Raw genomic sequence first — 25,373 nt, 5'->3', positions numbered from 1 at the left:
CTGAGAATTTAATGTTTTTTAATCTCTAAGTGTCTAATTGAATCTAAAAGTACTGTTTTATTTCAATGTCATTATAGAGTAGTAAGTTTTTCCCTAAAAATTAGGGGTTTGAAAAGATTTAGAGAAATTAAGGAACGATGCAATACCATTCTACTGTGTTTTTCCAAACTCACCTGTCAATTACTTTTCAAAGCAATACACTGCTTTTTCTCAATAATCTGGAGTGCTAGACTCTAGGGAAAGTACGATATAGCAAAATCGATGCTTTTCTCTGGTTAAACAGCCTATCCTTTCAGCTTTTGAAAATATTTAGCAAGAAATAAAAATAAATGGAAGTGATGAATATTGCTAAAATAGTTACGGACTCAAGTTCCTGATTTGTCCAAATGACTCAGGCCACAGAAGAAAATCATCTGAAAGACCAAGTGCAGGACCTATAAACCAAAGGTCAAAATTCCGCATACATCCCAGGGCAGCCAGGCAATAGGAACGTGTGAAGCAGGTAGAGCAGAAGACAATAGGGAATGGGGGAGACTGGGGTAAAGCCGAGCACAAGCCTGTCTAACGAGCTCAGTCTCCACCGGGCTCAGTCTACCGCAGCTATGCAGACATACAGGCCCCGTGAGAAAACCACCTTGAATTTTTCAAGAGAAGCTGAAAGTTCATATTTTTTATGTGAAAATTCCCAACTTTTAATTAATTCAAATTCAGAAGAAAACTCCATGTGGGAGAAATAAAATACATGTGTGGGCCTGGTTCCGCCTCCGCATTAGGCTACTTTCTCTCCACAGAGGCAAGAGATACATCTGCTTTGATTCCCACCGTAGCTCAGTGGGCCTGGCTCATGGGGAGCAAATGGCTATTTGTCAAAAAAAAAAAAATGAATGAATGTGTCATCATAAATTGAGTCTCTGGGGCTGAACAAAGATATGAAAGAAGTTGCCCCCTCGGGTGGTTGTTTATTAGCTAGGCCTTGCAACATCATCCGAGTGATAGCAGGAGGGGGTTTAATGCCATCCACGTAATCATTTCTTCAACTGTGCCTGTCCTCGAAGACGGAGCTCCAACTGCACTGACAAAGAGAGAACGAAACTCAGTACCTTCAGTTTATTGTAGCCCAAAAGGACACCTGGAAAGAAGTGTTGTTGTTGTTTTTTTTCTCTCTCTCTCTCCAGCAGGGTGAGGGCAAGCCTCAAATGTCATCCCATGAGGCATGTCACAGAAAGCCTCCAGTAAGACATAGAAGAGAATAAAGATGTGCCATGTCCCTGCGATGGGGGTAAGAGTGTATTCTTAAGCACTGCCCTCTTCTAATCTTCTTGTCTCTTTATTTCATTTTACAGTGTTGTTACTGTTATTATTACTGAAGTCCAGAAATAGGGTATTAAGGTATTAAGCAGAGTCTTGTGCAAACAATTTAGAATCACTTGAGATTAAGACTTTGGGATGTTTTTGAGATAAATGATTTCAAGCTTAAATGGACTGGAAGTTAGATCTGGTGAAGTCTGATCATAACTCAACATAAAGCATACCCTTGGACTTCAGTCCTGGACTTTCTGTCCTCTGGCAAGGAGCCATCCCTTCATGTGGCCAAGAGAACATGTCCTTAGGAAGGAAATTACAGTAATCCCAGGGATGCCCTTCTAATTATAATAATACTTTTTCCTATAATATTAAAGGCTTGAATCTTCATGTACATTTTTTCTAAAACTTTCTTTCCTAAAAGAAAAATCCTGCAAGTAGTCACAAAGTATACAATATATAGGTTGGATGCTTTGTAATGATTACACAAAAATAGAGGGGTAGCTTTCAAAACTACTAGACATTTTTTGATAAACATGTTCCTGAAATATGCCTTCTTGAGAATATTCTAAAATGTAATGTTTAATTTGGCTATTTCCCACTTAAACAACAGATACTGTCTTTTCAAGGGTTTGACAATGAAAATACATAAGCTGTTTTTTTTTAGTTCAAGGTAAAAAAGCTTCATGGTAAATCTGACAAATTCTTTTGCTCGTAACTTCAGGTGCTAATTGAAGAGTTCTGATGTAAAGAACAGGATCTGTTTAAGGCACTATCTTAAGAAGTTATGATGGTAACAGCCACAGACAGCCAAGACCCCACGGGTGTGCAGCATTCTAGTAGAGGCTGGAGATGCTCCCTTTCTGTTCTCCCAAGTTCAGTTCAGAAGAACTATATTCCCTGTATGTGTCTACAATGCCTACCATTTTCTGACCCAGGTGCAATGTTTCTCTTCCTGCAAATTAAAAAAAAATATATAGATGTTTCCCATCCTAAGACATAGTACGCATGTTCTGACAGGGACTTGTGTAAGACTCTCAAGTGTACTTTCCCTAGGAGTTAGCTAATGCCTGGCCATCATTTTCATTGTGCCTACCTATCAGTAGATAAAGCATTCGGGAACTAGTCTCTCTCCCTTCTTTTGAGTGTAAGCTAAAATTCCACTCATGTTCTGCTTTCAAAATAAAAGTCCTCCCGTAATGACTCCAGTTTGTCTGCATGAATTGCTCTTGTGTTCCATCTTTATCCCAATGTACGCTCACCTCCCACTGTCCCTGTGCTGCCTGGTTCTTGAGCTGTATCTTCCAGTCTTCGGTATTGGGATCTGCGCAGTGATGCATAGTGAGGATGACGGGGCGGGTCAGCAGGGCTCCCGGAGGCCCACAGCTCACCACAGGGGTCAAAAGTGTCTGGGTGTCTTCCATGGGTGGCCTAGGAGAAGAGCAAAGATTGGCATCAGTGACATTTCCATAGCATCCACTTACTACGTACTCATCGAAATTTTTAGGTCCAAAGTTGTACAAAGTGTTGCTACTTGGGAGTTTATTTTGTGTTTTGTTTTTTAGTTTTTTTGGTTGTGGGGGGAGGCAGAATTAAATGGGAAGACACGTCCTTTATACCAAGACTTTATTTAATCTTCAAGACTGGAGATATTTATGATCACAGTGAATCGGCCAGTATCTCTTTGATCCCCTTCCCCCAGACACAGGTCTGCCTTTGGTAATTTCCTCTGAATTCACATACTGATACTTTTAGGATGGAACAAGAAGGAACAGAGTTCTTAGGAGGCAACATAACCATCTTTTCTGATAATACTTGCCATTGCTTTCACAGGGTTTTACATACTTTTATGTTTTTAGGCCCTAACTTGAGAAATACTTCAAAAAAAAAAAAAATCACTTCAGAGTAAGCACAGCCTAGAGCTAAACTTCTGAATGACTTTCAGGAATAATTCAGGCTAGTAGAGCAGATTCATTCTTTCAAATATGACCAGACAGAATATAGAACTGTATTCTATAGTTCTAGAATTTACAACAAAATCTACTTGTATACGTCATACTCCGAGAATCTGGGTGGAAAGAACTTCAAAGATCTAAATTCTTTATTTCCACATTTTAAAAAATTTGTCTTAAGACCTTTCTCTAACTGACATGACTAGTCAACAAACAAATGGAAAAATTAACCCAAGGTATCAGTTGATATGTGAGCAGTAGTCCCAAATTTTTGAACGGGTTGCCCAAAGTCTTACAACTAACAAGTGCTAGCACTGGGACTAAAGCCAATGCCTTCTCAACAACAATCCTCAAAACTACTCTGTCAGGACAGTGTGGCTAAGAAATCATGAACTCAGAGTTTCAGAGGAGGCAGGGCCCCCGGGGTCAAGAAGCACCACCTTCCATTCAAAGTAGGAACCCCTCTACCATATGCTGACATAAGGATAGTGCTTAAGACACATCCAGGGGTGCCTGGGTGGCATAGCGGGGCACCTGGGTGGCATGGCAGTTAGGCATCTGCCTTCGGCTCAGGGCGTGATCCTGGCGTTGTGGGATCGAGCCCCACATCAGGCTCCTCTGATATGAGCCTGCTTCTTCCTCCCCCCCCCCCTGCTTGTGTTCCCTCTCTCGCTGGCTGTCTCTATCTCTGTCGAATTAAAAAAAAAAAAAAAAAGACACATCCAAAATTGTACTCCACTACTATTGATGGTCACCTCATCTATTATCAATTCTAATTTACGAAACCTTCTTAGGATAAACACAATCTGCCTTCCCAACACTTCTCATCTCTGGCCTGCTTTCTCCCCACTTTGGCATCAGAGTCTTTCAAGTATTTAAAGATTGTTAGGATGCCTCTTAAAAGTCATGATGCCTCTTCTTTATTTCAGACCAAATATCCTCAATTTTTAAACTTCAACTAGATAAGCATGGTTTCCAGATATCTCCCTATATTTCTATCTTCACTTTTATATCGATGTCTGTTGGGGTTCCAATGTCTTCACTAAAGTGAGGCATCTGGAAATGAATGTTATACTCAGGTAGGCAGCATGGCAGGACTACTATTCTCCTTGATTTGGAACATGTAGTTGTAGCAATGCCTCACAAATTGTTGCCTTAGATTATTCTCGGTTAAGTAATTATTTATAAATATTATTGCAGGCTCGAGTTACATAGGAAGATGGAGATAAAATGGTTAAGCATCTCCTTTATAAAATGAGGCAATAAAGCCCCAAGAAGTTTAAGTAATTCGTTAAAGCTAACCACTCTGTGTATTCCTAACATGAAAGGCTCTTAGGCTAAGTCTCTGTAGTTTTGTGGTTGCAATGATAGCTTTTGAACCTATGTACAGAAATTTATATTTAGCTATTTAATTTCACCTTAATAGTTTTAGAGAAAATTTCAGGTCATCTATTTCTTAATGCTGTCTTTCCTCCAAATATCGGCCAACTCTTCCAGTCTTTTAGCTCCATTAATCTGATATGTCTGCCATTTATGTTCTTGTTCTAATCATGGATAGCACTGTAGTACAAGAACAGAGCAAAGATCTTTTCAAAGACACTACTTAAAAGCTCTCTCCAGCCTGACATCAATAACTTGAATTTGTTGCTGTCGCCAAATATAAACCAATTAAAATATACATTGTCCAATTCACATCTTTGTATTTCATTCACATGGATATTATAATGGACATATCAAATTCCTTTATAATTGTGATGGTCACTTGAAAAGGATTTTCCTCTAAGATTTTTTTCTTTATCTATGGTTAATACATTAAATGCTAAATAATCTAGAAGTTAGCTTATATCTATAGCTTACCCTAATTTAACACTCAGTGAATGATGGCAGCAGTTTTATAAATATATTTATGTATAAATATAGTTGAAAGACAATTCTCCATGGAACTTTCATGTTTCTCCATGTCTTTTCACGACAGTTGTATAATGATCACCTTGGAAGATAAAGATACTGCTTATCTTTGGAGCAAATGGCAAACGTGTCTACTTCCCATTATAAAAAACTCAGGTTCTCTGAGCTCAGAGGTCCTTCCTGGAACGCAGCCACTGAGTGTGTAGATATCATCTGATCCTCTCTGCATCTCCGTTTTGGAACCGGGGCTTTGGGAACTGGCACAAAAATGATAAAACTCTTGATAGTGCTATTGCTGTGAGTAACAAACTGTCCTTTGTCTCTGACCCAGGAGTCTTGTGTCATCTATCAGGAACCACAAAACTGTGGTGGCTAGGGTAAGGTCAAATCTTAGAGTCCTTAGCTTTTGACAGTTATTATCCTTTTGACCTATTTGACATAGCGTCTCCTTAGTAAAACTTGGTTATCACTGCTTCCTCTCATTCTAAAATTTCACGAGGATCTTACCAACATATGTTTTTTTCCCCTTCCTATTTAGAAAATAAAAATAATTTTTATCTCCTTTTAGTCTTTACCATCTTTCCATCCGCAGTGAATAATGACACAGTTTTATTAAATCTAAAGTTATCAAAGTACTTGGAAATGTATTTTTTGGAATAATAAGATTATTGGCAGCTTGAGAAGTCTTCACTATTCCCTTCATCCCTTAGTTTTCATTTCCTCTTAACCCAGTTTTTCTTCCTTCCTTCCACTCTGAAATTCACTCTTAGTACATGGGTGAAGTTCTGGTTTCACTGTGGTGTAGTTGATATTATACTATCTGTCCTAAGCCGTAGTCTTATTCTTGCTAATTCTATTTTTCCTACCATGGCGGGGGAAAAAAAATAGCAGTGACTACATTTTTGTGAGCACTCCTCTTACCTTTTAGTTAGAAGTGTACCTTGAGAAGTGAGCACTAAACTTTTAAGGAAGGAGATTTAAGTGGAATCCATTTCAAGTGGTCCTTGCAATATAGTTGGAGATTGGAAACATCTGTCTCTCAGTCTGCTGTTAGCAGCCGGTGCTTGAGGCAGAAAGAGGAGGGGTTCTTCTCATCACTGAGTTGGAACAGAAGGGAGAAGCCTCCCTGCTGGGCTGGAGAGCTGTCAGACCTGTACTCTCCAAGCACACCCCTGGCATGCAATATTGATGGGCACCGTTCTTGGAGGAGGGATAGCAAGGGAAGGAAGGGGCAGTAGGTGTCAAAAGAATTTATTAACCCAGTGAGGTGCAAGAATGTAATGAATAGGGAAGTGGCAAGGTGGAATTCAAAACGGGGAATGAAAAACAAAGAAGAAATAATGATAAGAATCTTTTTGTTTTCAAGATGAAAGAAGTAGTGTTGAAATTGGAAACATTTCCAAGCATATGTGGAAGGAGTGATTTAGGGAAGATTAAGATTTGACTATGTGAAACCAAAGGTCAGAGCGTTTAAATCCACATTTCCTTTCTTTACATGAAGAGAGGATATTAAAATACACAGAACAAAACTAGTAGAAAATAAATATAAATAAGCCTGACTCATGCTTTTGCAAAGGGCTCCACTCCTGTGTTACCTGAAATACTGCAGCATTCTCTAAATACTAACTGCAGATGACGTGGAAATGAACACAAAGCAAAAATCCACTGCAGAAGCAGCAATTAAGTCAAAAGTCAGTAATGAACGATAATTAACGTTTTCAAGGCTTTTCAAAGTCCAGCGAGGATAATATGGTAATGTTGGATGGATTCTGAAGCCTCCGGGACAAAGCCCCGCAGAGAGGAGTTTGAGTTTCCTGTCACAAAGATTTTCTCATCCTTTGCTTGCTGCTATCAGTGAGGAGAACTTCTACACAGAAGGGCATGATTTACAAAACTTTCATAAAAGCAATCACATTTGCGCTCACGGCACACCTGTAAGGGAATTGGGATAAATATTTCTATTACTTCTTTCTCCAGAAGAGGAGACTGAATTCTAGAGCTATTAACACACTTGCCTAAGGCCTCCAAACTAGGAACAGGCAAGGCTAGATTTCAGCACAAGTGATTTGGTTTCTTTCACACAGTGGTGTATTTTGGGTTGCTTATCTGGGTTTAGGGCCTTGAGACTTTTTTTGGGTCTGTTTGCTAGAGGAAGCTCGAAATTACTTCCTGAAGAGAATCTGTCTCCATCCACCTCTGTGTGGAGACAAGATGCCTTGCCTTCTATTAACATACATGTCTTTTGTCAGGTCCCTCAGGATGACAATCCCACCCGAGGCTCAGCTGCCTTTTGAAACACACGGTTTCACATATAACTGGCAACTTGAAATATTTGCACTCTAGGTATCTGACAGGGAATATCTAACTCACTTGCTATCAAAAGCTCAATTGAGCAAAAAAAGATATTTATGGAAGCCACTCTGAAGGGTGCGCCACCATTTCCCTAGACAAGCCAGAATCTATCCCTGGATGCAGCCAGAACAGCTAAGTATTATGCTCTCACTGAATGGCTGAATCCTCATGGAATTATTTTACTGAATTTCTACTTGGGCCTTAGCCCATCTACTTACATGGAGGGACGCTAACAGAAGGAGCCCTATGAAAACTCATTGCTGTTTTAGTTTTGAGGATGCTGTTCATTGTATTAACAAAAAAAGAAATGTCTTCTTTATGTGGAATGAAAGGAGAAATAATTGAACTTCTTTGGCGCGTATTTTTACTCATGGACACATGGATTTTGTAACTTACCACATTCCCCTCTTGAAAACTTTGGAAGAGTAAATTCATGACCTATTACCAGGAAATACACTGGGAATCACACGAAATGTATACTTTAACTGCTCACCTGACTTTATCTTTTCAAATCTTATTTTTTCTCATTTTCTCATTTTTTTTCATCCACTTATTTACAATTTTTTCCCTCCCATTGTAAAGACTGTGTTTTCATAAATCACCTTCAACAATCTCTTTATAAGTAGGACTGCAGTATATGAACACTGTGGAGAACAGTGAGAGAATAAGATTTAAATATACCTGGACTCCACTTTCTTCCCCTTATACCTGGAGCCTTTATACAGCTGTACATTGCAATAAGGACTTGGGGACTCAAAAGGGGAATATCACTGAGTTTCACTAAGAAATAATAATGTCAACTACTATTTTACCAAGTTCCAAAAGCATGTTATACAAATGAAAACTTTCTGTTATACGAATACTTACATAAAATAATTTTGGTCCGCTATCTTAACAAACTATTTTGTTATTTATACTTAGTACCTATCTATGATAGTTTACATTGCCTCACCACTAAGTCCCACCTGGAACCCTTCTTAACTGGGATTTCATCCTTGGAAAAAATCCTAAAGGCCACCAATGTCTTGCAGTCAACAAATCCAATGATTTCTTGCATTATTCTCTTTCTTTACATTTCAATTTTAATAACACCTGTGGCAACCACTTCACCATCTTGAAACTCTCTTTACTTTTGTTTTTTTCTCCATTATACTTACAATCATTCATTCAAAAATACTCATTGAGGAGCCACTCGGTGCTCGGCACCACGCCAGATGCAAACTCTGTATTTATCTGCCTTTTCCTTACGTGTTCTATTTCCCTGGTGACTTCCCGACTGCACCACCAGCGTGAATCCCATCCCCTAGCCGCACTCATTGCCCACATCTAAATAAAAATTCGCCCTTCTTCCTGGAACCACTTGCACTTACACGTTTCCCAGCGCCCAGCGCTGATTTCCTACATATTCATGATGTGTTTGTCACTCCTCTATGATACTTCTAACTGGTGGTGACATTTTTTTTTTTTTTTGCCTGAAATATATTTCACTCTTCATCCTCCAGACTCAGGCCTAGCTTCTTCCCCTCTCTCCTCACACCTAGTTTATAGCCGCAGCTCAATGAGGCAACCAGCCTTCAGGGAGTCTTCCTGTTCCCTCTACCAACTCATCCAACCTTCTTCACCAGTTCAGGCTTTAAAATGCACTGCTCTTTTCGTATCACTTGGCTGCTTGCAGACCTTTCATGGCGCCCCGCAGTTTATCAAAAAAGTTCTATTTACCTTTACATTTGGAATGTCTAAGTCGATTTTCTGGCCTTTTGAAAAAACTGCTAAGCGAGGGCAGAATACAGAGAACGGGAAAATTAACATTGGTATTTTGCATTCCCATTATTTTTCAATAAGAAATGACAAAGAGCAAAATTTCAGTCTGAGTCAGACTCTTTTTTTTTAAACTGCTACTGAAAACAAGGCAAAAAGGTCCACGTGAGTGCCATTAATCATGGAAATTGTATCCACGGGGGAAACAGAGGCTTCACGGCCTCTCCCGAGTTCTGTAAAGCGGGAGAGGTAGAAATCATGAGCACGGCCTTGCAGCTTTGCTCCCTTGTCAGAGACAGCTTATCCCGTCCCTGCAGCTCATTTAGGTTGCTCATCTACCATTCAGGGCCCTCTCTTAGAGCACATTCAGGAATGATAAGGCCCTCTTGTCACATCCACTCTGCCACATGTAATTAAGTTCACGCCTCCCTTTAGACAGTTCACACCAGCAGATGACCAGCTGGATACCAGCCAGCTGGAAAACCACCCAGTTTTGGATGCAATAAAGGGAATCAGAGAGAAAGAAAATGGAGAAAAATGATCAAAATTGTCCTACAAGTGACTTGAACTAACATTCGTATCTTCTGATGTCCTCCCAATGTCTTCTCTCAGAAGCTCTGTCTTAGATCATGTGAGGATAGAAAGGGTCCTCAGTGAGCAGTAGAAAGAAACTGCGTTCAGGAACGCACTAGAGCAAGCAGCAGAGGCTCGGCGTGCCTTGGTGCGGTCTACAAAGGAGGGATGGATGGCTTGTGAGAGAGCGGAAGCGCGTCACGGTGAGATCACGTGGCTGCGAATTTTGCCTACCCTCAGCTGTTAACTGTGAAAAACTCGGCTATGTGACTTGTTTTCCCCAGAGCGCTCGTTTTTTGATCTTTACATTGGAACCCCTCATAACTCACAGAGTTGTAGTGAGGAATAAATGAAATTAAAAGTGAATACGTGGTGAATAAATGGAACTATGCCTTCTGTTATTAAAGTAAAGTATCCTAAAACACATTCTTGTCATTGTGTTTTTACAAGAAAAACGCATCTAGTTCACAACAGAAAATAGGTGCAGAGAGGACTTTCTCATTATTTGCCACAGGTATCTTCCTGTGTTTGCGCCTTGATTCGTGGTCTCTTGTGCGTATTTCCTTTTGAGATCTTGGGGTTTCTCTAGCTTCGTTTATATAAACAGAATTTCTCTGATGCGCACCGAGCTCAGCAGACTAAGTCCCTCTGCACCTAACTTCAGGTGGCACGGACGGCGGGAAGTGATTTATATAGTTTCCTTTTCTTTTGAGTCAAAGGCAGAGGAAGCTCAAAGCAGAAGTGTGTAGCTTTATCAATTTTTTGTTTTCTCTTTCATCTAAAATGCACAGTTATTCTGGCTAGGGTGCTGGCTACCCCACGGGAAGGAAAACCGTACAAGGCGCATGAATGCACCCCCCCTTCAGCCTCAGCGCGCCCCTGCAGCGGCCCCTTACGGCTTGCTGTTGGTCATCAGATGGACGATAAGAGACACGAACACCTCACTGTTTCTCAGCATAAAGCACAAGGCAATCCTCGTTTCTGTTTCAACAAAGTGTCCATGTTGGCAAAGGCCTCGAGGGATGGATGTACTTGGTGCCAACCTTGACTTTGGACAACAGGAAGCAGACAATAAGTATATACAGGGACCTTAGAGTTTCCAGCTCTTCATTTCTCCTACTGCAAAAGAAGGGCACACTGAGGGCCTGTGAATGTTACTTTGCATTGAGAATGAAAAAAATGAATATTTGATGTGAGCAAATACGAGCCTTTTAGTAATTTTCTGTTACTCAAATTTAAGCATGAGTAATGCTCAAGGAACTCTGTCATTTTCTTAGGCTAGTGTTTGTCTAGGTGAAAGTACATCACCTGAGGAAAAAACAGTTCCAGGTCCTACAGATTACAAATGCCAGTATCTCCACCTGAGAGCATGATAAAAGAGCTTTTCGGCTTTTGAAGAACAAGACTAAAAATGGATGTTTTTCTGAGGATGAGAGAGGGAAGACGGAAGGTATAATGCGTTATAATGATAACCTAGTTCGACATTTGTCACTCATGCTTTGTATGTGGAGCTCAGGGCTGAAGAGCCGATGCCTTTCCCCTTGGGAAAAGCACTGATAATTACATGTAAGGATCTTCACTTCAACAACGTCTTTTATTTTAAGATCGTGGTGTACTTCAGAAGCATTAATCAGTCAGGCCTTTAAAGCACTATTTAATACACGCGTTTTATGTGGGAACTAACCAAGAGAGACCATTTGATAGATTTGTTAGAGGCCAGACTGAAAATCAAATTTTGGACTTTTCAACTCCTATTGTTATTTTTACTTAAAATCACCTCATCTTTATGATTATGACACATTCAAAACAAAGCCTCATGATTCAAGCTAGCTTTAATCAACCCTAGATCCATTTAGAAAGGCTTGATATGGAATTTTTAAGTGCTGAACATAAGAAGGAGGTTGATAACACTTAAGCTAGGGGGAGTCACAAAAAGAAGATGCCGCAGGTGAGGATAAAGTGCCAGGCTGACATGGGGGGGGGCAGGTCAGAGGTTAAGGGGTTGTCTAATCTCTGTGACCTTTGACCCCATAATGGGAAAGGGCTGGATTCCTGAGCCAGGCCACATGAAGCTGATGTCTCTGTGTCTACCCACGTATCTCTCTAGACGATCTATGGATTACATTTCTGGCCATTTTTTCCAGTTATACTGGCCACATGTCCACTTGAGAAAAGGTCTCTGGCCCTCGGCCCATACTCAAGATCTGCAAAAGTGTCTGAAGCTTCAAAGATAAAGAGAAGCTGACCTTTTACAGGTCTAGGGAAAAAAAGGGTATGCTGGAAGAAGGGCACTCAAGACAAAAATATGTTGGGTTTATTCTTTCGATTGCACAATTCTCCTCCAGGTCAGACATTGATAAAGTCAAGTGCACCAGAAAAAGCATATTTACCTCATATTTTCTTTCCTGTGTACAGTCACATACATTTCGTAGACTCTCCCTTGGGGAATGGCCCCAGCGGGAATCAGCAAGCTTACTCCTGAATAGCAAAAGAGAAAAGCAGTCACATAAGACCTATGAATCAAAAGGAAACTTCACAGAATGCCTTTGAAGCAAGTGAAAGGGAATGAGGAGATTTTGTGGCCATGTAGCCACAAGCCTGCTTTTTCTCTAAAGACGTGTAAACATTCATAGCTGCCCTGCCTTCCTTCCTTATTGGCCTTATTTGTTACCACAGCTCCCTCTGAACTGTTATGGAATTACTCAAAGGAATGATGTCATTTTTTAAACTCTTGTTTTATTTAAGGAATAGACAGATGGTTCCACTGTTGTTTTCCTTGTAAAATGAGGGGAAAACCAACAACCGCTCTTAAAATTTCAAACAGCTGTAATGATGCATCGTTTCTAATTTAAGAAAAAAAAAAATCCCCCCAAAATTCAAAGTCAGGGAAATGCTAACCTCCGTGATATCAAAAAACATTTATTTCTGAAATATCGGGTTAGCGTCAGTGTTTTTCCATAACAGAATAATAATTGGTGAAGAACTTCTTTCACCATGCGTAACTCTAGAAAATGAACAGACAACTGCTAGTTTTTAGTCATAGCAGGCCAAGCAGGTTTTTACGTAGTTGCTAACGGATACCATTTTGTAGGCCTCGGGGATGGAGTTTGTTCTAAATTCGGGGGGCCTACAGCGGCGCTTCGCAATTTGAGCTCACGTCAGACTCACTGGAGGGCTTGCTGAAACACAGACCACTGGGTCCCACGTTCAGGTTTCTGACTCAGGGGCCCAGAGACTGTGAACTTCGCGTAAGCTGCCAGGGGACGGCACTGCTGGTGGTCTGTGGCTACACTGTAGGGACAATTCAGGGTGGGCAGCAACCTGAAGATACTTGTCTCCATGATTTTATTCCAATAAATGGGGTTTCTTCTCAGCTCGATAAAAATTTATGGAGCACCCGGTGAGCATCGTGTTTGGCAGAATGGTGAATGCCAAGAAGTAAGACAGCGTTCCTGTCTTTGAGTGACTTATAATTTAATTAGCGAGGAAACGGCCTATGCCAAATGAGCAGAGGGCAATAAGGAAACGTGCCCGACCGTGTTGGAAAGTCTCAAGAATAAAGACCGGACAGTGAAGGAGGAACAGTTATTCAAAGGCCTTTATGTGACTGGTTGAAAATGGCGAGTCATGCCTTCTTGAGAAGAAAAGTTAACATCCGCGCTGTGGTGGCCTGGGAAGCAGAATGTCGCCCTCGAGGATAGACTGGTTTGCGGAGGCACAGAGTGGACGCAGGAAGGCCACACAGGAGCCTACCAACCCTTGGTATTTTTATTTTTTCTAATGGGAACAATAAAATGTACCTTTACGTTATAGGAATGAAATAAAACTATGAATTGTAAAGCGGTAAGAGTAAGGTCTGACACGGATTAGGTTAACTTGTTGTAAAATAATGTATGTAAATCACCACTGCCAAGTACATCGAAAGCATTTACTACATGCTACCTCCCTCCTTTCCACTTAAGAAGCCTTTATAATAATCCATATATGAAAAAGTGACAGGTATAGAAATGGGAAGGAAAGGTAGAATCCAGTGAATATCATGGAAAAAAAAATGCCTTGAGAGTAATATTATATTTAAGCAATAAAAGAACACTGGAGTATATTTTGATCTATAACATGTGATGGACTTTAAAAAATAAGTTGTCATGATTTTAAAGAGCACACAATAGCATAAGAATTATAGAGAAAAAGGTGAAAAAAGTATATATAATATATGATCTCAGGTATGGAAAATGTATAGATAAAAGGAAAAATGATATTCCCGTTAAGGATTTTAATTTGTTAAAATATACTTTTAAAGGGATGGTGTGACAAATTGGCAAGGCATTGCAGTGGGGGACTGTATAAAGGAAAGAATCAAAGACAAGTTCATATTCAGATTGTAGATCTGCTGGTTCTGTATATTACTTGGCTGTAAGGCTGTTTACTCGTTATATTATTTTCTTCTGCTACTTGGGGTCAATCAAATTGTTTCTTACTGCTGTATTTGCAAAATACTCAGTCTTGTCCAAAAGAGCTAAGGCAGATTCACAAAGGAATCCATTAACGCTCTTAGGACCAATAGACGCAAACCCCTTACTGATTAATGAATATCAAACTTTAATCAAACAGTATCAGTCACTAACTTAAATTTACCCTGTAAGACCTTTATGAGACTTATCTTCTAGAAGCAGATAACCAAATGATAAGCAGAAAATTCAATTATACCACAAATATAAACTACATGTAATAAGGCTGTGATTCCAGACAGATCTGTCAGAAGTGGGAGTGAGTACCTTACAAATACCTTGAGGTTGAAGACTGTGTAACAGAGAGTTAATAAATGAAGATTTGATGTCTACCATGATGTCCTCTGATCTAAAAATTAGTATTCTGAAGTATTGCTTCCTACAGTAAATTGGAAGCGACCCAACTAATATGTTTTCTAATTAATTTGTCCTTTTAAAGTGTGATGACAACAGCGAGCTCTTCTGGCTTGCCATTGCCTTCTGAAGCTCTATTAAAAAGGAGGTCAATGACAGTTCTAAATTACACATTGGCAGAAAGTTGTGAGTATAATATTTCTAGAGGAAGCATTTTCAGAGTCGGTTGGAGAAAGATGACTGGTTTTGCTGATTTTGTCTCAAGTAATGTTGATGGATTTGGGTTAGATTAGGCTACAACGAACTTTTCAGGCCTCACGAAAGCAAACAAATGAAAAAGATTTGGGTACAAAAACATGTTTTCAAGATCTATGTAATTTAGACGTCTAGGAATTACCTGAATTCGGAACAATAAGGTGACCCCCCAGGGAGTTGAAGGTACCAAACGCGGTGCAGGATGGGTCAGTCTGCCTTGCTAGACTCTGATTCTTCATGTTGAGGGCCTCATTCTCCAACAAGGATTGGGTCATCTGAGGAGACAGCTTTGATGCAAACTCAGAGAGGTCATCTTGGGGGGTGACTGCACCTGAGGTGTTGTAGACTTTGATTTTCAGGTTGGGCAGTGGATCCAGAATTGGAGAGTTAGTCATTGGGATTTTGTCTGAGACATCATGCAAAGCATACACAGGTCCTCTGTACATGGCTGCAGCCGATGTGAGGTCCGGGGGTACCACCAGGAGATCTGCATCAGAAAGAGAAAAGAAGTCCATTTGCACTCTCCATTCAGGCAACTTCTATTTAATCAGTCTCCCCCTGACACTTTCTGAGCCAAAAACAAATGAACTCAGTCAATATTAGAGATGTATAGACTCTAAGGTTCTGTTGAAAAAGGGCAACTGGATTACTGTGATCCATTTTATTATTGGCTACAAACAAAGAGACATGTTCATTCTGTAGTTTGCTTTCAAGTCTACTCATTGCCCCTAAGGTATTTATCTATTTCAACAGACTGGATTCGAAGACAGTGATCTCCACTCAGTGACCCAGGTAATGGTTTCCCTTGTCTATACTGGATTTGAGGTCATCCATCTGTACCCCACTATATTCATATCAATGCAAGCTGTCTTGTCAAGAGGCAAAAAAAGAAAAAAAGAAAAAGAAAAAGAGATGTAAGAAATCAGTCAACCAATCTGTGTACTCTTTTAAAGTGGAAGTTTAAAAGTATGACAGAAACCTGTGGAAAAAAAATGATTTGTGCACTTTGCCACCTCTGGTTGGTTATATGAATGAAGTCAACAGAATAATGGATAAAACAGACCCAAATCCACGTCTTCATGGAGCTTATGTTCAAGCTGAGCTACAGGATCTGAATGTCACTGATTCGGACACCACACAGGGTGACCCACAGAAATCACAGGTGTGAAGTACAATGTTAACTGACCTTGTCTCGCTGCCTTGATGTTCACGGGCTGAAAGCCTCCATTGAGTGCCGAGGAGTCAATAATATCAGACTCAAAGTCACGATGATTTTTGCGATACACAAATAGGGCCACCACTACGGAAATGGCCAGGCAAACTATCACGGCTATCACAATGCCAACATACAGAGCGACATCATCTGAGTCAGGAGCAGCTGGGGAGGACAAGGAAACATTGGACCAACTGCTTAGAGAAATTTCCCACAGTACACATCCATATTGCTGTAATTTTTTCAGACATTTATTGCCTTTTTTTATAGGTTAATTTCAAATCTATTTCAAAAGCTGTATAAAACGACTGTGGCCTTTCAGTGGAAAATTATCTCTGATTTCTTTCCCTTTCTCACTCTGCATCTATCCGCCCACTAATCTATCTTAAATTGGGCAGCATAACAGACCATTTATTAGAAGGCATAAAAAGAAACTGGAACTGAAACCATCCCAACCCACAGGGAAGAAAACAAAGTTCATTACTGATTTCAGGTGAAAAAGTTTGGAAGGCTGCTTTGAATTCACTGATAGTTCTCCAAAAACATAAACATAAATACTCTGTTGGAAATATCTGGCATGTTCTGAATCTGTATAGTTACTGAACTAGAATATTTTCCTAAGTATCATTCCAAGTCATAAAATTACTTTCCATAACACTCTCCTCACTTTCCCCTAAATCAAGGAAGGGGTGGCTAGGAATGGTATATGTAACTAAGCAAAACAAATATTAGAAGGAAAGATGTTGGGTTTGAAAGGTGTGCTTTCGGAAGACCCAGATCTGGGAGGCAGGCAGAGGTCCATGCCCATAACTCCAGGCTTTTGATACGGATTCGGTATCACCTCTGAGAACCATGAGCTTCTCATGGTCACTGGTCAGAGATTTTACATTTGAGCTACTCGTTACTCAATCAAATATGTCTGGATGGTGCACTGAGTAAGATAAAGGCCTGGTTCAGTGATCAGAAAGGTCAGACTACCCCAGAAGGCAATTAAGCATTTGACAACACAGTGTGCAGTCAGTTGGAGGTCTGTTTCGGGTAAAGCCAGAGGAAAATTCCTGTAAATGTTGCATACTGCCTGGGTGGCATAGAACATGCTTCGATCCAACCGCAGAAGGTGATAGAAGCTGAGGACCGAAACACAACGAAAAAAAGGAAACCTTTCCAGAACTCCACAGACACCTTTACGTGTCTGTTTTTAGTTCTGTGTGACCCACAAACACTGTCAGCAAAGGTAACCAAAGCTTTTCAACTCACTGTAAAAGAGGTGATTAAACTGGTATTTCAGGGGGTCAAGAACAGCCTTTTTATGCTCCATTTTATAAACACATGCATTCTGGGGGGAGGGAATTTTCAGATATGTAAGTCCCAGGGTCTCCTAAGACTTGAGGAGCCACGATTCTGTCCTAAGCCTCACAGCCACATAGTTGATACGGGGAAATGACTCATCATGGAGATTGCCATGGAGATTGTCACGGTTTCTTTGAGACATGGACAGTGTAAAGGAATTCCCTGTTGGAATCTGCTCCATCTCTTTCAGCATTTTGTGTTTAAATGTACTTCATGTGACAGAATTTTTTTTTTTTTTTGACTATTATCTTTCCCAAAGTTTCCAGAATATCAGCTTTCCCATCAATCAAGTCGATATTGACAGATCTTTTTGGAATACCAGTGACTGCCCGAACCCTCCCGGTTGCGTGAGCGCTGCTAACTGCACCGTGCTGCTGGGCAGAACTCAAGCCCCTGCTGCAGCATTCTGAACTCCAGCCCAAATATTCTATCTAAACCCTTAAGGTTTTACTTTACCAGGCTGTAATTACGTCCCCAACCTGCATGTTTCCTAACTCAACACATCTGCCTTTTCTCAACCCTTTACTTTTTAGCATCTGAACCCGGCCCTTTATTAGATCAGCATATTTCATGATATGGTTTGTCAGCTATTGGGACTGACGCTCTGAATGGCTGACGGATAGATTTGAAAGCTGGCAGCAGCTTAAAATGACCCTCCTTTCTTCTCCTCAGCAGTGAAAATCTAATTTGTTTTTCATGTTAGAATATATTAGGCGCCTATTTCCTGTGTGCACATCTGTGATCCAAAGAAAGGTAAACTTGAACTGGGGGCAATCACGTTAAATGATTATTCAGCAACATAAAAACCAAACATCAAACTTACAAGAAAATCCATATTCATTCTGGGTTCTCTGTTCAGTTGAAATAGGATAAAGGAAACCTTGAAAAGAACAAAAAATTAAACAAAAATGGGAACAAAATCAAATTAATGAGGGAAACAAAGTATGAAGCATGAAAAATGGTTTAATTAAAAGAAAAGGAAAAGAAACCTGTGGTCCTTTAAAATTCTGGTTCAGTACAGAATTATGATTTCGCATCTCCTGTCTGCTCTGGAGCCTCACCAAGAATTAATAAGTAGGCAGATTGAATTTCAGAGCAAAACTGGTCTCGAGTCACTAACTTTGGAGTGCTTAAAGTCTTTCTTTTATTGAGCATAAACTCTAATGGATCTAATTTATTTCAGACATCAAGGGTCATTAGCATAAGGAAAATCTTTTTTCCTTATCCCTGCCATATGCTTTAATTCCCAGGACGTATTCAGCAAGGTTCTAAGCAGTTTTTTTCTTTTTTATTTAATCATAACAGCTTGCTCTTGGTCTAGTAGAACTAAAGAAGACCTGTCATCATTGGTCAAAGGTTAAATACCCATTTACTGCGCTGAGCAGAGACCACCCTTCCTCCCTCCATCTCAGATCCACTTTTTGGATTTTTGGTTGTTTCCTGTCCCTCCATTTAAAAGGAATCCAATAGGTTTTGCCCAGGGACTGAGCAGTTTGTCAATGCAATGGAAACTGGATGCTTTTTATTTGAAATCATTCAAAAATCAATAGGGCCTAGAGGTTATAAGGTTATTTATTTTAGAGCTGCAGAGGAATAGTGTAAATTGAGAAAAATAAAAACCTCATCTCAACAATAAATGCAGAGCTACCACTAGCAGTTTTATTTTTCTTTCTTTTTAATATACGGCAAGGTAGGAAGGATGGTGATGATGATGATGATAAAAATAATCTCAAGAAGAAGACTGGGAGAAAACATTTAAAAGTGTGGAATACAAAGTTTTTGAAATGGAAAATCTATAGAAAATTTAAAAGTGTAACTTACAACTGGCATCCCCAGTTTCCGAACACTAAATATTCTGCAACATACGAATTGATCAAATGATACAGTACCATTTGGATTAATCAAATTAAAATGAATAAGAAGCATATGAATTAAACTTTCCTGGTAATACTCAGGGGCAAAAAATATAGAGAATCTGCAAGAATCACAATTAATTGGTTCAAAAAAAAAGGTCTGTAATGCTCTAACACTCAAGGTAACTCTAAATCGTGCCTCAGGTAGGTCCTCTGTAGTTTGCCCAACTCTCAGTTCTTACAAGCTATTTACCTATTTTGGGGAACTAATTCCGCGGAAACATGCAGGGCTACCGTAATGAAAGAGAGGTTTGCTGTAGCACAGACGAGTTTGCTCGGAATTAATTTTTAATGCTTTATTTTAGAGCAATGATTGCAACCTCCTACTCGGTTTTATAAATATTATATTCCTCATTCCAGTTGTCTGAGTCCATGTATTAGGTTTGATTTTCATTTTTAAACACTTCTGTCTGGTAATAAGCTTTTTCCATTTGTATTCCGTGAACTCAATAAAAGGACATCTGGGACATATACAGGCACTGGAAGAAAGGTGATTTATTTTCAAACCCAAAGACTTAAGACCATACAAGTTCACTGCCAGTAGAGGAGACAAGGTAAGTGGTGCTGCCATTCTGGTAGGGAAGGTGTTAAGTAAAGGGATGTCAAAAGATGCATTTCTTGCAGGTTAGAAGGCCTGGAAACCAGTTTAAAATACATCTGGGGATGGTCTGATGTTCACCTCAAATATTTTGATAAGAATCAGCGTGGGCCTGCTGGAGTAAGCAGGAGACTTGTCTCTTACAGAGGGAAAAGGCTACCTCCAGAAAAATACAACATGGCAGACATTTCTCCCTGTGAAGCAGTTCTGGGCATGCCTTGGCTTTTGTCTCCATTTCCCAAGAGAATCCCTGTTCTTGACAGGCGGACCAAGGAATAATAAAAAGGAACGTTATAATTTTGATTTTAATCTCAACTTCCCCATATTTATGGGGATCTGCACAACTCAATAAATATTTTGGTGACTTATGGTATTCATCTGAAACTTCTATTTCATTCTAGGCACAGAACTGGAATTCATTCACTCATTCACACATTTGTCTACCAAAACTCTTGAACCCTATTATATACTGGGTTCTCTTCTAGGCATGGGGTACAATGACAAACAAGATGGGAAAAATCCCTGTTTTTGCTTTAGTTTAACAGAATATAAAAAAAGTAAAAATAATAAATAAGATCAATTCAAATGTTGAAAAAAATTCTTTCAAAAAATAGAACAAAAGAATGTAATGTGACTGGAGATAAAGGGATGAACACTTAGGAAATCAGGGAGCAATTTTCTTTTGAAATGGGATTTGAGGGGCGCCTGGGTGGCTCAGTTGGTGAAGTGTCTGACTCTTGATTTCAGCTCAGGTCGTGATCTCAGGGTTGGGAGAAGGAGCCGTGTGTGTGGGGCTCAGAGCTCAGCAAGGACTCTGCCCTTCCCCCTGCTCACGCGTGCGCTCTCTCTCACTGTCTCTCACTCTCTCTCACTGTCTTAAATAAATAAATAAATCTTTAAAAAGAAATGGGATTTGAGCTGAAACTTGAACAATGAGAAAGAATCAGCCAAGCTGAGATCAGGAGGGAACGATGGTCCAGAGAGGGACAGTAAAGGAGAAGTCCTGATATAAAAATGGAGTGTGGGAGGGACGTGAGTGAGAGGAAGAGGGAGGAGGCAGGCTCAGAGGGGTGAGGAGAAGCCGCATGTAGGCCTGGTGGGCCGCGATGAAGCATTTTGATTTTACCCTAAAGGAAATAAAAATCCTGTGATCGAATGTAATTTTGGAAAGAGTGCTTTGGTTTTTCTCTAGATAATGGAGAGCAAAGGGAGCAAAGTGACAGGGTTTTATGGATGGTTTCTGTGACATATGGCTTGGGAGATGTCTATCAATTGGTCTATCCATACAGATGAGGAAGCGTTTGCATTTGAGGCTATTCTAAAATAAAGTGGAAATTTAGAAAAACGAAAGCCTCAACATTAGTTATTCCTTGTAGCCGTTGAGGGCCAATCTAGCCAAACTGTTATTTTCCTACATGGGGAAATTTAGAACAGACCCGAGTATTAAGTATACTCACTAATGGTTCAACACCCCAATTTACTCTGTTATGGAAACACTGATAAAGGGTTTTGGAAGGCAACTCTATAAAACTTTTTCCATCTTTTTCAAAACACTTCTGCAACTACAGAGCGAAAACATCACTTAGGAGGCTGGGAATCAGAAAAGAAGGGGATTACTGTTCCATCCCCTAAACGAGGGGAACAGAGAATCACTTTTTAGAGTTTGTTTTTACGCTTCTCCATCTGATCCGTCTCTCACAGAACAACAGGGGACATTTTCCTCAGCTAATGAGGTGCCCCTGCTGGGAGCAGTCTTCGCAATAATGAAAAATAACATCTCTGGTGGAACCCAGTGCAAAGTAATTGTTTTTCGTGTCCCAATCAACAGCCTGGCTTATAAGTTAGGGATTTCAGTTAACTTTCTTACTACTTGAAAGTAAGCCATCAAAAAAGACACCAGTGCTCTTGGCCAAGGCAGTCAAAGTGAGCTTTTCATTCTTCAGTTTGAATCCCAGCTCTGCTCCTCCCTTCACTGTGACAGCCTGGTCAAATTGCTTTCCTTCTCTACGTCTCAGGGTTCTAATCTGTGTAAGGGAACACGGGTCCTCACTCCCATAGAATTGTGGAGAGGATAAATGAGATTTGTAGAGGGCTGGTACATGGCAAGCAATCGATAAATGACATCTCTATCAGTATCATTATAATGCACATCGTAAGTACACTAAGACTCTAGGTGAAGGGATTTTATTTGTAGAGTCAACTCAGACCGTTATTTAATGAATGACCTTAGGAAATTTGTGTGAATTTCAGGTTCCTTAGTTATGACAGAGACAAAGAGCCCAGTTTTTCTGAAAAACCAGGAGCATGCACTCTTTTAAATACTGTATACTCTTGCTCGCTCTCCTTTGAAAGTTGTTTACGGCCTTTGTGGCTTCTGGCAATGACACAATGGCATGCTTCAGAAGCATATTTCCAGGGGCAGAGTGCAACTGGATGCTGAAACAGTTTCTCAACCAGAGGTGGTGTCGCTTCTAAAGGGGGTGTTTGGAATTGGGGCAGGGGAGGTGTGTTTTGGTTGTCATAATGATTAGGGACCTGTTTGTGGTACTTAGTGAGTGAGGGCCAAAGATATGGCACGTCCTGCAATGGGAGGAACGATCTAATGGAAGGACCGTCTGGAACAAAATGCATCTCCATTGGTAACGACTTCCAAAACCATTGCTCTTGGACTGCTAGAAGGAGCAAAGGCACGGGGCTCTGGGAAAGATGTAAGGCTTGTCCCACTGGTGGCGGGAGCCTCGAGAAGTGCATGTAGGGGGAAGTTAGCCCCAGAGCGGGACTTCTGCTATGGGACACGCTCAAGCTCCATGACCTCCTTTAGAGATTTTTAAAAGTAAATGAAAAGTAATTTTAAAGAATGTTTATTTTTCAATGAAGAGATTTTCTTGATCTGGGAGAAAAGGGACTGGAGGAAGTCCAATTGCGGAGAGCCACTTTAAGTGAAGATCTAAATAGTTAGAAAACTGAAGCAAGAGGAGGATGTCTTAAAGAGTTAGTGAAATGCTCCTTATGTTAGAAAACACCTCACAATTACTCAAAAAAGCATTTGAAGAGGCTATCTAGTCCATTCTTTTTCAGGTGAGGAAACTGAGTCCCAAAGTTGAGAAGTGATATTTTAAAGTAACCGAAAGTATTGCGATTAAAATTTGGTTTCCATCCTCCCACCAATTAAGATTGTATTGTCCAACTCTGGGTGGCCCCATTCAGAGGTGTGTGGGCTGCAGATGGGGACTGTTAATCTGACAATGTTCCAGCTGATAGTGGTAAAGTGTCTGGGGGAAGGAGTGCCTTTTTCTAACTTCACAAGGTCATCCTCTAGACTGGAGGTGGGGTGGCCCATATTTTTCAGCTGACATTCCACTATTATAAAAGAGGAGAGCCCGTGCCCACGTATCTTAAAAAGGAAAGCAAACTTTCCTTGGTTTTATACTGTAGTAAGTAGCATCGAGTTGTCTTTGAGTACATGGCTCAAAATTGTGCAATAATATGCCTGAACACAGTCTATTTGGAGGGTTTATATTTGGGAACTTTCAGAAACAAAGCCAGGGACTATACATAAATCTACATTTCTCCAATATACAGCAAAGGCTTTGATTTTTCTAGTCTTTAAAAAAATTTTCTTTTCATGTGATACAGATAATAGACAGTAGCCGAATTGATCATGAACTTACGGTTAGCTTTTGAAGAAAGAGAATACAGACTACTTTTATGCCATAAGTAATAGTTTAATAGAAAAAATTATCAAGCAAATATGCTGATATGAGAAATGCCAGGACCTCTGAGCATCACCAGACAGGTTTAAATTCCTCAAAATCAAGTCTATGCCCTTCCTAACACACAAACTCCCTGGAGTTAAAATAGATCATTGATTAGAATTTCCTATTCTAACCCTTTTCTGTCCATCTGCAGACTAAGGAGCCAGAGCATAGAGTTGTGAAGGGACTTGCCTAACATCACAAAGCTGGTGCACCAGCAATGCAAGGGTAAGATCCCAGTTCTCCAGCTACAGCCTCAACGGTATATGTAAGTACTGTGCGGGCATTAATTAGGACATTTAAATGAGGAGAGACAAGGCTATAATAGAAAAGGGCTTGATATGTTCATGGCTTAATTTGCAATTCAGTTATTGAATGAGGTAATGCTAATTATTTCAACTATAAAATACCTCTTCATTGGAAATGTTATCATTGATATTCATGAGAAAGCTAAGAGATTTTCATGCTTAAATGAAACAACTTCCAAACAGCATCTTTTGTTTCAAGTGTGGGGCAAGCAAAGAGGGACACTGAACTTGAGAGTTTCTACTCTGAAGTGACGGGAGAGCCATGCTAGAATGATGTAGCTATAAATGTATGACAATCATATTGTATTTGGCAGAAAATGTTACAATAAATAAATATTTAAAAGAGAAACATCATTCCATTCCAAAAAGATGCCAACAGGAAAAAAGAAATAAACACCAATAATTGCAGGGACAATGCACATCGGAAGAAAATCATATTTTAGAGCAATGAAAGCTGACAACCACTTGCTTCCAGCATCCAAGAGGCTGCATGAAAAAAGGCTTACTACACCACGAGCCAGATTTGGGTTCTTACGTTGGCTCCCATGCTAACTTGTGGGCTGTTTCAATTCTATGCCTCAGTTTCTTTCTTTGCAAAATAGGATTCTTATTGGAGGATTAGCAAAAGTTCTACTTATAAGGTTATTTTGTATGTATTTTGAGTTTAATTATATTGAAACAAGTCATTTTGCTTTAGGTTGGCCAAGAGATCACAGTAGATTGGAATCAGAAGCAACTTATGCCAGGCTTTAAAGTCAGTAAGTTATATGGAAAGTGAATCAAATTAAAAATTAATTCTGAAATTCCTTTAAGTTAAAATATACATTATACAGTAATTTTTTTAAATTTAATGAATCAATAATTTTTATGCCCTCCAAAGTTTGAGAACCCCTGAGACAGATTTAAGGAACACCTATAAGGAAGTCTAGATGTATATATCCAGGAATTAAAATCTTTCTTCAGATTTGCTATCGAGTCTCTAGTCAAAAGGGAGGTTGGTGGAGTTTTATAAGGTGTTCCTGCTTGTCTTCAAATTTTACTCAATATATTTTAACACAGAGCCGTGTCTATGACCTTAATACATGTAAACAGATTTTATGATACCGTGAGGATTAGGTAAACTAGAGGATTAATTTGTATCTTATATGGAGGCTAGTGTGTAAGTTATAAATATGATATAACTCAATTATAATTTATAAGAGCATTAAGCGTGTTCTATAAAAGTGCATGTTTTTAAATCATCAAGTATCTGGTTAGTTTTAGGGTATTAATTT

At 39.8% G+C, this 25,373-nt stretch overlaps 1 protein-coding gene across 4 annotated transcripts in view; it reads right to left on the bottom strand.

The window, feature by feature from the left end:
- Positions 1–25,373, bottom strand: part of UNC5C (unc-5 netrin receptor C) — a 338,832-nt gene that overhangs the window by 30,580 nt on the left and 282,879 nt on the right. For 2 of the 4 annotated variants that reach the window (XM_019795351.2, XM_002915290.4), the window contains exons 8-12: positions 18,349–18,405; positions 16,149–16,340; positions 15,105–15,449; positions 12,236–12,323; positions 2,565–2,733 (exon numbers count right to left, since the gene is read on the bottom strand). In XM_019795351.2, the coding sequence (XP_019650910.1) occupies positions 2,565–2,733; positions 12,236–12,323; positions 15,105–15,449; positions 16,149–16,340; positions 18,349–18,405 (851 nt within the window). The remainder of the gene's footprint in view (positions 1–2,564; positions 2,734–12,235; positions 12,324–15,104; positions 15,450–16,148; positions 16,341–18,348; positions 18,406–25,373) is intronic. The other 2 variants (XM_019795352.2, XM_019795353.2) reach the window with 1 other exon arrangement.

The sequence above is a fragment of the Ailuropoda melanoleuca genome, chromosome 11 (genome assembly GCF_002007445.2).
Source record: "Ailuropoda melanoleuca isolate Jingjing chromosome 11, ASM200744v2, whole genome shotgun sequence".
Lineage (NCBI taxonomy): Eukaryota > Metazoa > Chordata > Mammalia > Carnivora > Ursidae > Ailuropoda > Ailuropoda melanoleuca.
Note: the sequence above shows the minus strand (reverse complement) of the source record. Positions and strands in the feature narration are given on the sequence as shown.